The 15,657-nt window shown below is 37.6% G+C and overlaps 1 protein-coding gene and 1 long non-coding RNA gene across 3 annotated transcripts in view; one reads left to right on the forward strand and one right to left on the reverse strand.

Annotated features, from left to right (window-relative positions):
* The first annotated feature begins 656 nt into the window (after positions 1 to 656).
* LOC145808670 (uncharacterized) overlaps positions 657 to 15,657 on the forward strand; it is a 34,630-nt gene continuing 19,629 nt past the window's right edge. The window contains exon 1 of one of the 2 annotated variants that reach the window (XR_014352143.1): positions 657 to 760. This is a non-coding gene — a long non-coding RNA (uncharacterized LOC145808670). The remainder of the gene's footprint in view (positions 761 to 15,657) is intronic. The other variant, XR_014352161.1, reaches the window with a different exon arrangement.
* LOC145820735 (uncharacterized) lies at positions 7,118 to 8,242 on the reverse strand. The gene is made up of 2 exons (XM_082917336.1): positions 7,847 to 8,242; positions 7,118 to 7,765 (listed from the first exon to the last, which is right to left on the reverse strand). The coding sequence occupies exons 1-2, from the start codon at positions 8,240 to 8,242 to the stop codon at positions 7,118 to 7,120; spliced, it is 1,044 nt and encodes a 347-aa protein (XP_082773462.1).

A 15,657-nucleotide genomic window follows, 5' to 3' on the forward strand; every position in this document is an offset into this window, starting at 1 on the left:
TGAGTTATGAGATATATGATTAGTGATTTTGGTTATGAGCAAAATGGTGTGATTATGAGTCAAGAGGTATTTGGTTATGAGATATGTGATATTGATTATGATCAAAGTGGTGTGGTTATGAGCAAAATGATGTTGGCTATGAGATACGTGATGTTAGTCATGAGTTAAAGGGTGTTGGTTATGAGATGTGATTATGAGCTACTATAACAAAACTGACTTTTTACAGCACCACATCAACGGCATACAATAAATGCACGCCGTAATTTATCACTTTTACGACTTGTTTTTTTTACACGTCATAAATGCTTTTCCAACCACGACATGTCTATTGCGTAGGCTGTGAATGGTAATAACGATGATTTTTTTTTTATGATTTACAATGCACGCCGTAAATAATAAAACTTTCTACGGCGTACATATAACGTGCCATTAATACATTAATTATACACAATGCACATACGCTAGCTGTGAAAAGTGAATACTTTTCACGGTGCGCACAACGCCCACCATTAAAAGTACTATACTTTTTATGACGCAAACATCATGTGCCGTTAAAAGTATTACCTTGTATGATTAAAAGAAAAAAAAAGTGCCAAAATGAAATTTGGGGCGCCAATATTTTTTTCCGAAAATAACTATTTTGCCTTCATCACAACGGTTTCAATCTCTCTCTCTATCTGATGATAAAGGCCAAATCAATTGCTAGGGTGATCATCTCTTCTCTTCGGTTGCTAGGGTTGCCGAACCAATCGACTACTAGGTTTGCTTCTTCTTCCTCTCTCTCTCTCTACAAATCCCCTTTTTTCTCTATATATTCGAACCTTGGGATAATCCACCGCTGCCCTCTCTTTGATAACAGGTTTTTCCCGGCTGATTTCCCTGACTATGTTATTTTTAGAACGTTAGTCCCACTTTAGGGTGTGTTTTTATCTTTATTCCCATAATAGGGTAAAACGGTTTTAGCAATGCCGTTTTTTAGAAAACAATTTTTGAAAAGCCATGTTTTGTGATTAAAATAATAATAAAATTTGAACATAGAAAACGACTTTAGAAAAGCCGGTTTTAATTAAGTTTTTAATTAATTCTGAATTAATATAAAACCGTTTTTACTTTAATTTTTTTTTAATTTATATTTTCAAAATAAATATTTTTTGACCAAAAATATTTTTAATAAAAAACGGTTTTAGAAAAGTCATTTTTTGACCAAAAATATTTTTAATAAAAAACGGTTTGGTAAAACCGTTTTTACATTAAATTTTTTTTTTAATTTATATTTTCAACATAAATATTTTTTAACCAAAAATATTTTTAATAAAAAACAGTTTTAGAAAAGTCATTTTTTGACCAAAAATATTTTTAGTTAAAACCGTTTTTACATTAATTTTTTTAAAAATATTTTCAACATAAATATTTTTTGACCAAATTTTTTTTAATAAAAAACGGTTTTACAAAAGTCGTTTTACAAAACGTATTTACAAAATCTGTTTTCACAAAAAAAAAAAATTAATTATTTTTTCTCATGTGGGAAGTTTGGACTTGGGAATCAAAAGATGAGTAAGAGAGCAGCAATTCCAATGCATTCAAATATGGGTTTCTTTAGAAAATTACAGAACAAATAAAAATAAAAATTAAAACGAAACGCTGAGGCTTTTCCCATATTAAGCCAATTTATCAACTTAATTCCCAAACTAGGCCTAGTTTGGACGGAATTCCCAAACTAGGCTAAAGTGCTATTACAAATCACGCTTTCACTGTTTGGGGCCGAAAATTTGATGAACAATGAAAGCGCACAATCGACCATCAATTCATTCTATGAATATTTGCATTTTTCTAACATTAGATAAACTGGTGTCCATCGAGGTCAGCACACAATCGACCATCAACGCACCAAAGTCTGCACAATCCAGTGCACAAAGGACACTTGCAACAACTAAAGCAATTGAAGAGATTTGCCACATTTGACCAAATCTATGTCATTAGTAATTAAATTCGTAACTACATTATCAATTTACTGTATACTGATTCATTGAATATTACATTGACTCCAATTCAAAGAAAGTAGCGTGGAACTAATATGTAAAGAAGACAAAAAACTACTGTCGAATCGATCGGATTCTCGCTGGGCATTTTCTCTTATCGTGCCCTCTTTGCAAACACAAACTACAATGGTGCAATCCACTTTGTCTGAAGTATCCATTTCATTGTGGATGCGGCTATGTTGAGGACGACCCGTTTTAACTTCACGTTGTCGAGCTGGAATAACAAGCAAAGTTGGGTAATCATTGTCAGGCCAATATTGCTCGTGCGACATGGGCCTAAACTTCTGCGCGAAGATATGCTTGTGGACTTCCAACCTATACTCTGGTGCAATGAAAGGAAAAGGGTCCTCGCCCAAGTCTGCTGTCACAGCAAGCATGTGGGAACATGGCAAGTGAAATAATGTGTACTTCCCACATGAACAACTCGGTGGTCGGAGATTAACTATTTGACGAGCACCACCCCCCATCCCATGCGGTGCTATCCTCACCTCATATTCCCCTATTCCTCTGCAGGAAAAATGTATGTGCGTGGATTAATATGCATACATGTTTAAATATAGACTAACATCAATGATCGACGAGTGCGAAATGTTAATGTATAGTGAATTCGGTGCATCCGATAAAAATTACCTATTAATCGGTACCAACATATGCACATTCGCTTTAGCTTGGTGCTCGTCAATCCATCGTTGAACATTAGTTGTGTACAAGTGACCCCGATTACTTGTATTTTCAGCAATGGTCCTGCCCTCGTCAAAATATTTCACGAGCTGATAAAAAGTTATCTCAACTGATGCTGTAATGGGAACACTGCGTGCGCCTTTTAGTACACCATTGAAGCCCTCTATATGGTTTGTCGTCAATATGCCCCAACGACAACCACCATCATGGCACAATGTCCAATGAATAGGGTTCATCCGTCTAAACCACCGTTTAACATTCTTCTCGAGCTTGTAGATATCGTCCATAATCTTGTTAAACTTCCACACTTGCCGTGCAGAACCAGCTCTCCACACAAGATCCTTCGCTATTTGTAGACGTCCCCGAACGCCCCCGGAGGATGAGTCCTGTTCTGTTCGTTTTGGGCTCACTACGGTTCGGACTCTAATTGTCACGGTTCTTAATCTGAACCAAAGAGTCCAAATCTGACAAATCGCTTTGAAAAACAGATTTTTGTAAAGAAGTGCCAAACATGGACTGCTTTGCCAGATATAGAGTCGCCACCTAAATATTTTATTTTGGGAGAATTTAGGAAACCCTGACTCATTTGCCTAAGGCCACGTGTTCGTCATCACCAGAGTTGCCTTGGCTCGGGAACTTGGGTACGATTGGGGAAGGTCAGCTATGAGCACCCCCTCTTGCCCGATCCGAAGATCAGCCTTTACTAATCATGATATCTTGTTTTGAAAACATTATGCGTTCTTATTCTGGTTATTAGCCTAGATTTACTATGTGATGCGCACAGCATACAAGTATAGACTGAATCGCCTGAGTTAGAACAAAACATTTCATGTTTTTTTTTTAAAGCAGTTTGCTAGTCGTAAGTAAGCTAAAATGCAAGTTTTGCCACCCTCAAGTGGGCTTTAGAAAAGATGATTTTTGCCACTATCAAGTGGGCTTAAAACTCACAGTTTTAATGCATTATTCCAATTCAGGTAATTCAACTTCCATCCACAAGCATTCAAGCAGTTATATCACATAAGCAAATAGCCTCATGGTAATCATGCTGTCATGGCAACATTCACACGTATGCAAGGATGCTAAAGCATAAAAGCTTACCGAGTACTCCAAGCCAAAACAAAAGCTATGTTAGAAATCCATGCATGATCTTAACTATACAGAAATGCCTAATGCAACACATGCAGGAATGTGAATACAATAGGCTCGACTATTCTAAAATAACATGAAAAATGCTACAACTAACACATATTCAATTTGGAATTGAAACACAAATGCAGTTAGTATGATGCGCCAAGCCTGATGCATGCAAGACAAATGTATGAATGCACGCATGCATAACATAAGGTATGCTAATTTAAATATGTCCTAATACTAACCATCGAAAGCTGGTAAATAAAAGAGAAGAAAGAAGTGGGGTTGGAAGACATACACACACTCACACACACTTATTACACAATTGCCCTCGCTCGGAGGGTCCAAAAGAATAATACAGTCCGAATAATGAATCAACTATCCTAGCTAATTAATTATTACAGACCCTCTTAATTAATTAACAAATTAATCACAAAAATAATTTAAATGTGAAGCTAAAGAGACTGCCGCAGCTCTGCCTCGGAATGCGCGAATGATGCATGCTTGACTCGCCCCGCTCGGAGACTCGCTGCCATAGCACTGTTGCCTCTGTTTACACTGCCCTGCTCCTCTGAAAATTTGTACAAGTCCCAAGGATGCTTATCTGAACACTGGGGAGCATCACCGACCAAGTGGGAACACCACCGGCCGAAGGGAATGGTCATCGACCATTGGTTGAGCCACCGGCTAATTGTATTTGGTCAGTTGGCACTCCAAGTAGCCGGCCGGCTATTTCTTCCTGTAGAATCCTGCAGTTGACAGCAGCAGAGGGCAAGCAATGTATGGCATGGAATTTTCAAGCAAATGTGAGCATGGCTACACTCCTCATCATGCAATGGACTCAAGGGAGCATGACCCTCGACCCTCGGGCCATCAATTATGCATTTTGATGCGTGATGGACTAAGAGGCCAAGTTTGCCTCTTAATGTAAATGTATGGAACAAACAAATGAATGCCAACACCCTATCATATTGAGGTTAAGGGCATTGGCGACCCAAGGGTTGAGACGTGTTTCGTCACTTTGAGTACGAACACACATCACCCCTCGTGCTTGGTTTGACACCCCAAACCAAGTAATGCAATGCATGTATACAAACATGGCTCAAGTTATGCAACATAAGGCTAAGATGCAAAACATGTCAAGTGCAATGCAATCTATCATGCAAGCATGCAATGTCTAAACATGCAATGCAACTAGCTAAACAACATGCACACATGCAAATGTAATGCAATGTAAGCATGCAACCAATACAATGTAACATGCCAAACATGCAAAGTATGCGAGGATGGACTTATACTGAAATGAGAGGGCCTTAGCCCTCTCCAAAATAGTGGCCAAAGATGGTGTAAATGGTGGACAAATGTTCATGCAAACATGCACATCAATGAGCCTAAGACTAAGGCACAAAAAGAGCATTCTACCACCACTATCATGACCACACATGGCATTAATTAAACAACCAAAAACAGAGTTTCAACATGCAAAATGAGCCCCCAAAACCCACTGATATGGCAGCCCCAAAGACTTAAACACTTAAGCATACACAATGCTCATTTCAAGGCACAACAAAACAACTCTTCAAGGCATGAAGCGGATGTTAAATGCAATCATACGAGCATGGGTTATGGACTGAAATAGCATGAGAAATGACTCCAAATCACTGAAACAACCCAACTCAAGCATGCTCATGACTCACATCCTCAAGGCTCACAAGCCGAAATGCAAAGAGGCTATACCAAACATGGCAAATATGATCAAAACAGCGCCCAACAGGCCTCAAGCATGGTAAGATATGGCTAAGAACTTCACAAAGTTAGGCAAAAACATGAGAGCATGCTAGGTTAAATGCATGATGCACTTCTAGGCCAAAGAGAGGAATACAAAGCAAGTATATTAAACATGAAAGGGGCCATTAATCCGACCAAAAACAGAGGCACAATATGACCCAATAACACCAAAAAAAAAAAACCTCTGGAATGAAACCAAGAACAACTAATCATACATGCTACCCTTATGGGCCAAAAATGCAAACAAAAGAGAGACCAAGGGAGAGGGGTGTCCCTTCCCTATGCAAGACTTCAAAACTCTTTCTTCACCACTAAAAATCCACTGGATTTCAGTGGTGAAAAGGCCAATACACAAGAGGTTCCAAAACTTAACAAAGAGAGTACAAAAAGGGCCAAACAAGGCCTAAAAGGGGGAGATCGACCCCAAACAACAAAATGACCTTAATGAAGCATCTTAAGCATGCAAATACAAGACTTTTTTCAGTTATACACGAAGCTCAAATCAGTATGCAAAGTAGGTCAAAAGCTAGTGCAAGATTGGGGGATCTAAAGCAAAAGTGTTATCCTTGAAGAACACCTCAAGAATAGCAAGTCCAGCCACCTTCTTCTAATCAAAACCAGCTCAAAACCTCAAGAATAAACCCTCAACACCTCCCAAAGTCGAAGTATGGTGTAATGGTGTGTGTTTTAGTGCAAAAGTAAGAACAAATCACCCTTTTAGGCCCTCAAACACACACAAATGAAGAGAGAGAGGGAGATATAGAGAGAGAAAATGTATGTATCAGAATATACATGTTCTAGGTCTGATTTTGCTGAACCAAAAACAAGGAGAGGGTTTGTCTCCTTATATAGACCCTCCAAGGTGCTAAGCTTCCAAGAGAAGCTAAATAAAAGGATCAAGGCTTCTTCAAGAAGCCAAGGTAAAGGGGCCAAGGCTTCTTGAGGATGCTGAGGCAGGGTCCAAGCTTCTTGAGGAAGCTAAGACAAAGGTCCAAGCTTCCTCAAGAAGCTAGACCAAAAGGGTGCAAAAGGGGCAAAACAGCCACAGATGTGCACGGGGGCAGGGTTTATGCATTCCAGCTGGCACAGCTGGCATGCACCATGCCTGAAAAAGGCAAAAAGGTGGTACCGGCCAGAAAAGGAGGCCATCGGCCAAACAGGTAGTCGGCCGGCCACACAAAATGCCGACCGGCCAATGGACTATTTCACCAATGGCCGGTAGCCTCAAAACAAGGCTGGTAGCCTCAAGCCATGGCCGGTGGGTATCAGGGGTAGCTAGCAAGCTACTCTCTACCCTTAGGTGCAAAAACAAACAAGTCCTTGGTGTAAAACCAAGCACAGAACAAGCAAGTCGAGAGATTCTGAGGCAAGGCGCGTAACCAAGACCTCTGGGAACTCAAAACAAACACGAACATGGATGATCACCGAGTGTTCAAGCGGTGATGTCCAAGTCTTGAGGACGGTCAAAAATGGGGTGTTTACACTATTGAATTGCCGAATCTTTCATTGAAATTGCTACATACATGTCGCAAGCAATACCTATGGTACCCTCTTGGTTGAACTGCTGGATTGTCCCAAATTCTTAACACGACACTAAGCAAAGCTGCGTGTCGATCGGATATCAATGTGACCCCCTCTCGGTCACGGCACACATGCCGCCTAAGCAGAGTAATGAACCAACCCCAACTCTCAATCATCTCCTTGTCAACAACGGTAAAGGCAAGAGGTACAATCTTGTCTGCAGCAGTCACTGCAGTGGCCGCAACAATCTTCCCTTCGTATTTCCCGTACAAGTGTGTGCCGTCAATGCATATCACTGGACGACAATACTTGAAGCCTTCTATTGCAGGTTTAAATGCCCAGAACACATAGTTCATGTACATTTCAGTTCCGATTGAGGTAGAGTGCAAATTCGAAATCATGTCCCACATGACAACTGTGCCTGGATTGAATGCCTGCAATGCAACCATATATCTAGGCAACCTTCGGTACGACTCGTCCCAGTCACCAAACACCATTGCAACTGCCTTCGTCCTTGCAAGCCACGCTTTCTTATATGATATAGTGAACTGAAACTTCTCCTTCACGACCTCAATTATGGTAGCAAGAGGCAATTCTGGTGATATCTGCAAATATAAATTATATTTGAATACATTACAGTCATAATGAAATCCTAAAAACAATAATCTATCTAGCATGGCACTTACCGCAATTTGTGCCTTGATGAAATGAGCAATGACCTCGAACTTGAGGTTGCAATTGTCCCTATTCATTCTAGGGTATACACACTGATGCGGCACTTCAAACCTACTAATTTGAAAGAAATCTTTGTCTTTCAACTTCGTTGCCCGAACCCTCCAGTTGCAGCCGTGCTTGCACTCGGCTACCCAATTATTTCCTTTGGATTCTACGACCTTGCATTCTCGATTGCGCTTCAGGTTATACAACTGAACAGCGTGCACTAGTATTTTCTTATCAGTAAATATCATTCCTTTCTCCAAATGAGCAGTTTCAAACTCCCACAATGGCCAACGTTCGACAACATCACGGCTAGTGATGGAACCATCATTGTCGAAATGCAAATTATGGTAGGATATGGACATTTGTGTGTACCTCCTTGCATATCATGATGCCCTCCAACTTCGTCATCACCAGAGTCATTGTCTGCACCTTCCTATGCGCCATCCACATCTTCCACGGAATCTTCATCACTTACTCCAACCTCGTCAAACAATGGCACTATATCATCGGAGGATGCATAATTTTGGACAGCCGTCTTCGTTGTACGTTGAACATTACAAACCGGTGGACATTCTTCATTCCAGTGGGGATATGGGGTTATAAGAACCATCGGATTATACGTTGTCGAGCACTTGGACCTGTTCCGGCACTGTAATAACCATCTACGTTCTGTGATGCATTTAATCGATTGTAACTCTGAGAATTATTGAATGAAGGGTAATCTTCAAGGAACATGTGTGCAGACTGTATAAGTGTATTGTCAGGGGATTACGATTGTGTCAACATTTGAGTGAATGTCCCACCCACCGGAATTGGCATCTCTGTGCCACCAAAATTTCTCTCATTCTCCACATAGATTTCCAAAAAATAATCAGGGCCTAATTTATGTGGGAGCTCTAAGACATTACTTAAGGTCTCATTATCTTTGATTGGCAGCAACCTATACTTCCCCCGACATGGGAGTCTACATTTAAACTCTAATCGTATTATTTCCCCATGCGTACCAACCTTCGGCACCATCATAGCCTCCAACTCGCCCAATGTTATCCCCCTGTGCACATTATACAACCCCTGAGGTTCGGTGTCGTACGACACACCTTCATCGCGATTGCGCAAAATCTTTCCACCCCAATAGAACATAATGCTCACAACTTCCATACCTACACTTTGCATTCAAAGTAACTCAATTATTTCAAAATAATAAAGTAAGCACATTTGAGAGCAAACACCACATATATTACACAGGAGTGCCTTTAGGCATGGGTCTTTTGGTATTACAAAATATTTAAGTGGCATATCGACATGAACATGGAAATGAAAGTTATTTGCTCCATATATAATAGCATCCTACATGACTTATATTTCTTGTATTATTTAGAAGGATTATCTATTTGTACATTTAAACAAAAAATCATGTGTGGGATCATTTCTCCAATTATCATGAATTAACATTTGAATTCTTTTGTTGTGATTTGTCATGATTTCTTCATTCCTTCTTACGAGCTTATGTTTTCCTTTACTTTTTGTTTTATGTTGTTATGCTTTCCCTTTGGTATTATTATTATTTTTTTAAATAATTTTTTCAATTAAAATTTTTTTTTGGGGCTTTCATGGGTGGGTGTTTTCAAATGCTTTCAAAGAACCTTTTCCATATCTTTAATTGACATTTTGTTCAGGTTTATCAAACCCGTTTTCATCATGTGTTTCGTGTGTACTTGCTTTCATACTTTGATTTTTTTAATTTCACATTCTATGAAATAGCATGCACATACTGTAAGAACTCTTCCCACAACCTCACTGTGCGCGCCATAGTTTCTCATTTCATCTTCATGTATTGAACCATCCATGTAAGACATTATAACCAATAGGCCTTTGATACAGAAAAACTCTACTAAACTAATTCTTCATACTATAAGAACCTAATTTTACAAGCCCTAATTTTTCATAATATAACAACCTAAGAACTACTAACAGGAAAATCCTAAATTGTTCACAAGTTCAAACTCTAAACTACCATGCTCACAATTGTTCAGTCTGAAACAATAGTATAAAATATTGAAATTCCAACTTTCCATGAAGAATAAAAAGTATCTTGCCTTCTAAAAACATAAACACATTAAGCTTTTGGGTCAATCGCTAATCTAATAGATTCATGTAGCTACAGCTAATCAATTCACGCATGGAGTTACAACACCTCAGTTTAGTAGAAGCTCTGAGGATTGTTGAATAAACATTTGTTTTCTTAACTCTGTTTGATTGGGCTAATTACATTGATAAAGAGGTTATCTTTACAACTTGGTAAAGTAAATGCTAGTCAAACAGATGTCAGATCAAGTGCAAATCAATGACACATAGACCCTTTGAACTTCTTTTGACTAAAAATCACCACAAGAATTAAGACCAACCAAAAAAGATTTTTTGAGACTTTATTGTGATAACAAATTAGCTACCAATTGTGCTCATAGTCTAGAATCCATTAAGGAGCAATGCACCGATTGTTTATTTTTCCATGCCTACTATTACAAGAATTTCTCAATTTCTTTTAATATATTTTTCTTAAAATGGGAAACCCCTTTATCCAACTAAGCATTCATAACACTCAACATGTTCAAGTAATTAACTATTGACAATTTATTAACATCAATAAAAGTTTTTGTTTTTTTTCCTAAATATTTTCATACACTTTCAAATCCTTTTGTTATTTCTCATGTTTTCGAAAAGTTTGAAAAGTTTCCAATTCTATTTTCATTTCCAACCTAACCGAAAGAACGTACGGAAACGAAATTTTGATCCTATTAGAGAAGACGGGAAAATTATCACATTTTAATAACAACATTTGATTTCTTTAACATCAATTTATAACCCAAGTTTGACATCACATATGCACACCCATACAGTACCACCGAACAAAGTACTAGCCAAAATTAACATCAAACAAAGAAACAAAGAAAAAAAAAGCTTACTAAAAATAAAAATAAAAAGAAGAAAAAATAAGAACATTTTCATATTTTTTATTTTTTAGTGAAATTTTTTTCAGACTTCTCATAAATATTAAAATTTTAAGTATATTTATATTAGGTGCATCAAAATAAATAGATTTGTAATTAAAATCTAAAAAAAATCAAAAATAGATGAAGACAAAAATAAAAGCCCATTTTTTTTTAAAAAAAATTTCTAAACTCTATTAGAATGTGTGTATTTCTTAAATTTAAATTTATCACAATAGTACCTGTAACCCCGTGCAAGGCATGGGCATTTTACCCTAGTATCTATATATCTGGCCCTAAAGGGTTGCACTCTATCACAAAAATATGGTTTTACCATAAAATTGTGTAACATCAGTAACAAAATGTATAATCTCGTTAAAAATTAGTATAATAAAATGTCCAAAATTTTGTGGTTAATGATGTAAAAGTTTTTGGCTTAGTTATGATATTTTTTATTATGCCAATTTGTAGTTAGGTTATGCATGATGTAAAAGTTTATGGTTTTGTTGCGGCATTTTTTGTTACGTCAATTTGGAATAGGATTACACATTTTGTGGCAGGTGCATATGGTAGCATTTTCCATATATTTAGGCTTGAATAACTCGATTTAGATCTATTGTTATTGCATACGATGTAATGGGTTGGGCTAGGCTGTGGGCTCATACAAGAAAATTGTGGGCTTATTGTAGGGCTTGGTCCAAACGGGCCAGACTTCTATATCTAGAGGCTTTGAATTATAGGATTTTCCTTTTTTCAAAAAAGGTTTGATTCCCTTATTAGATGTGGGCTTTTTCTTTTTATATTTGTTTTGAGGATCTTTCTTGCACATATTTATAATTTTCTTTTTATGTACTAAAAAAAATGTAATTAAAATACAAGGAAAAATATGTTAAGTTTGTTGTGAAGTTTTCTCAAACCTATTATATTATTATTTGAAGGCATTTGTAATTCCCGAACTTTTAGAAGTATGAACTTTTTTTATCTTGTTTTTTCTTTTTTTTCTTGCCATTTCTCTTGACAAATTTAAAATCCAAATGTAGAAATTAAAATTAAAATTTCTAAAATATGCCCCTCCATTCCTCGGTCATTTGGCATATTAATTCCATGTTGATCATTCAAGAGGTAAAGTCTCAGAAAATTATGAAGTCCAAGTGTCCATCAATGGCCGTAGGGGGTTCGAGGACAACAATGTGATGTTGAATCACCAAAAACTCCAAGCAACTCATTGTTGTCCTTTGTTTTTAATCTTTCCTCAACCTACTTGCAAAAATATATATATTTTTTGATTGGTATCCGGCCGTAATGACTGACTAATATGATCTAAAAAATACATATATATATATATATATATATTTGGATTGGTATCTGGCCGTATTGACTGACTAATATAAGAGAGCAATCCCAACGTAGTGGACAGTGGGACAGTGGGATTAAGGGAAGAAGAAGAAGAAGAAGAAGAAATCATAGAGTCCACTCTTTTGCTTATGTCTCATCTCTTTACTGACAGACTATAAAGCTAGTGTTTATATAGCGATCCCGGATTTACCCTCGTTGTACAGTGATCCGGACATGTGTCCGTGGATGTTGGTAGTTGATTATTATCTTGTTTACATCCTTTTTACTTCGTAGTTGAGTTGTAGGATGTGTTGGGCAGGTTTGTTACAGGTTGGTTGAGTTTAGAAACCAAAACTAGCTGCCCAGATTTTGACCTGTCCGCTCTAGCAGGGGTTCTGGCGCTCGAGCGGGAATTGCACCCATCCAGTATTTCCTGTGCAGTGTTGGACGCTTGAGCGTGGAGTTGGCCACTCGAGCGGGGTTGTGTGAGTGCCGCTCGAGCGGGGAGTTGGAAGCTCGAGTGGAGACCTGGTTCTGTAAAAGTTCTGGGAGTGTATATCCGCCGTTCGAGCGGGATTGTTGACGCTCGAGCGGGAGTCTGTGAGTGACGCTCGAGCGGGTGTTTGACACTCGAGCGGGGCGACTGGGTTTAAGTTCCGAGTTTTGACTTTTCAAATCACTTTTTCACTTTCTCTTCTCTCTCCTACTTTTCCAAAAACACCATTGTTGAGCCTCTCACTCTAGAACTCTACCTTCTCTCTAGATTTTGATCTAGTAGGAGTGATTTGCTCATCTTTGGCCTTTACAAAAAAGTTGTTGATCGTCGAGGGCTACATTTTAATCTAAAATTTCGGGATTTGGAGCACGTTGGGTTTTGTCATCTTCTCCCTTGGGACTCCGAATTTGAGGTAGGGATATCCTACTCCTCTCTATGGATTTTGTCTTTAAATTTTGGTATTTTGAGATGTTGGGGTTGGTTTAGTAATTTTGTGAAAGTTTGGGGCTTTTGTGTTAATTTACAAAAGTTAGGGTTTTATTTATAATAAACCTAGATGCATGTTTGGGATAGAGGAATGGAATAAATGTTGAATCATTGATGAAAATGGGACCTAAGGGTTGTAATGTTAATTATAGAAAATGACCTAATTACATTGATTGATTAATTGGGGTAATTAATTGTGAGAAATGAGGAAATGAAATGGAATTGTTGAGATTGGGAGTGCATGGGGTTAAAGGGTGTAGTTGAATTGTTTATCACACACCGAATTAAAATGTTGATTGAATATCCATTTGTGCATTTATTTTCTGTTTAGAAATAACTGCTTTGGGCTATCGGTAGAGGATAGTCGTGATTGTTGTAGACAATGCATGATGATTAGGCGAACGGAAACTAATCAATGGAATGTGTCATGGAATTTGACGGTTGATAGAATACATTAACTGTATGTATTGTGTAACGCCCTCAAAATAACAACATTAAACCCATCCGTATAGAGACATGCATTGATACATAAAAGTCCACATTCATCTATTCATCAGAGTATTTCATTACAAAAGTATTACATTTTGACAACAAAGCAAATGCCCTACGGGCTTACAGCTTTCCAAGTTAACACTTGGTTACAAAAGAGGGTACTAACTCAATTACACAATAAGCCCTTGGCTTGAATTTACACGTAACACATCCAAAAGGAAATAAGACAACAAAAGTTTATCCATCTCTAGCCTCCCAAGCTATGTCCTTGGAGGTGGCATGCTACCTGTACCTGAAAATGATGTTCCCATATAGGGTGAGCCACAGCCCAGTAGAAATATACTAAACCAACTATGAACAATGCCTAAACGATTAGCAACTGATAGATGGTCAGTACTTACACTTCCATTTTCATCTTATTACAATTCCATGACAGTCGAGTCTATGTTACAATTCACTTTCAAAATTCAAAGTGGATACACATTATGGTGTTGTATCAATAACACATAAACTACTTCCATACTTCGCAAACAATGATGATATACATTTTAGTGTTATATCAACTCAAACAAACTTTTCAATAGATAAGCATATGAGCTATATCACTACTACAACAGATAAGCATATGAGCTATATCAATACTTCAATAGATAAGCATATGAGCTATATCAATACTTCAATAGATAAGTATATGAGCTGTATCAATACTCCAATGGGTGAGAATATGAGCTGCATCCCTGGGTCCATCCCCCATCTTCCCTTAACCATTAACCGGTTTAGAGGTACATCCCCCATCTTCCCCTAAACCGTGGAGTACATCCCCTATCTCCTCCCATACACAAGTAATGCATATAAACACAGAATCACATATGCAATCAATCAATACATAAAATTAATGTATTCTATCAACCGTCTACACATAATGCATATAAACACATTGGTCACATGCACAATCCACAGATGCATAAAGTTAATGTATTCTATCAACCGTCATACTCTATGACACATCCAATTTATTAGTTTTAGTTTGCCTAATCATCATGTATTGTCTACAACAATCAACACTACCCTCCACCGGTAGCCCAAAGCAATTATTTCTAAGCAGGAAATAAATGCACAAGTGGATAATATACCAACATTTCAACTAGATGAGCAATAAAAGATTTGACTACACTCTTATTCCCAATTTCAACATTCTCAATTCAATTCCTCGTTTTCTTCAATTAATTAAATGCATTAATTAATTAAACCAATTAGGGCAAATTACCATAATTCACAAAACAACCCTAAGGTTCCATTTCCATCAATGTCCCAACATTAATCTCATTTCTCTATGCCTAACATGCATATAGGTTTATATATCTAAAACCCCAACTTTTGTAAAATTTCACAAAGGCCCAAACTTTCTCAAAATTACCCAACTACCCCCAACATATCAAAATGCTAAAATTCAAAGACAAAGTTCATAGGATGGAGTAGGTTATCCTTACCTCAAATAATGGGACCCAACGAAGGAGGTGAAGAAACGGAAATGCTCCAAATCCCGAAATTTTCAGATTACAAGGTAGCCCTCGACGATCAACACAACTCTTGTAAAGGCCCAAGGTGAGAAAACAACTCCTACTAGATCAATCCTAAGAGAGAAGTTAGGGTTTTAGTGAGAGGAACTCTCAAAACAGCTTTTTGGAAAAGTAAGAGAGAGAAAGTGTAACGCCCTAAAAAAAAACATTAAACCCATCCGATAAGACATGCATTTATATATAAACTAACCACATTCTTTTATACATTAGAGTTCCATTACATAAGTATTACATGTTAACATCAAAACAAAAATGCCCTACGGGCTTACAACTTTCCAAGTTAACACTTGGTTACAACAAAGAGTACTAACTCGTTTACATATTAAGCCTTTGGCTTGAAGTCACATGTAATACATCAAAAGTTAAGCGACAAAAATATGTCCGCCTCTAGCCTCCCAGCT

Source organism: Camellia sinensis, chromosome 2 (assembly GCF_055761805.1).
Source record: "Camellia sinensis isolate YWXY chromosome 2, ASM5576180v1, whole genome shotgun sequence".
Taxonomy (NCBI): Eukaryota; Viridiplantae; Streptophyta; class Magnoliopsida; order Ericales; family Theaceae; genus Camellia; species Camellia sinensis.

Coding starts and splice junctions, on each gene's coding strand:
- LOC145820735 (XM_082917336.1), bottom strand. CDS start 8,242: ATGTCCATATCCTACCATAATTTGCATTTCGACAATGATGGTTCCATC. Junction 7,766..7,846: donor TCATCAAGGCACAAATTGCG/GTAAGTGCCATG, acceptor TTATATTTGCAG/ATATCACCAGAATTGCCTCT.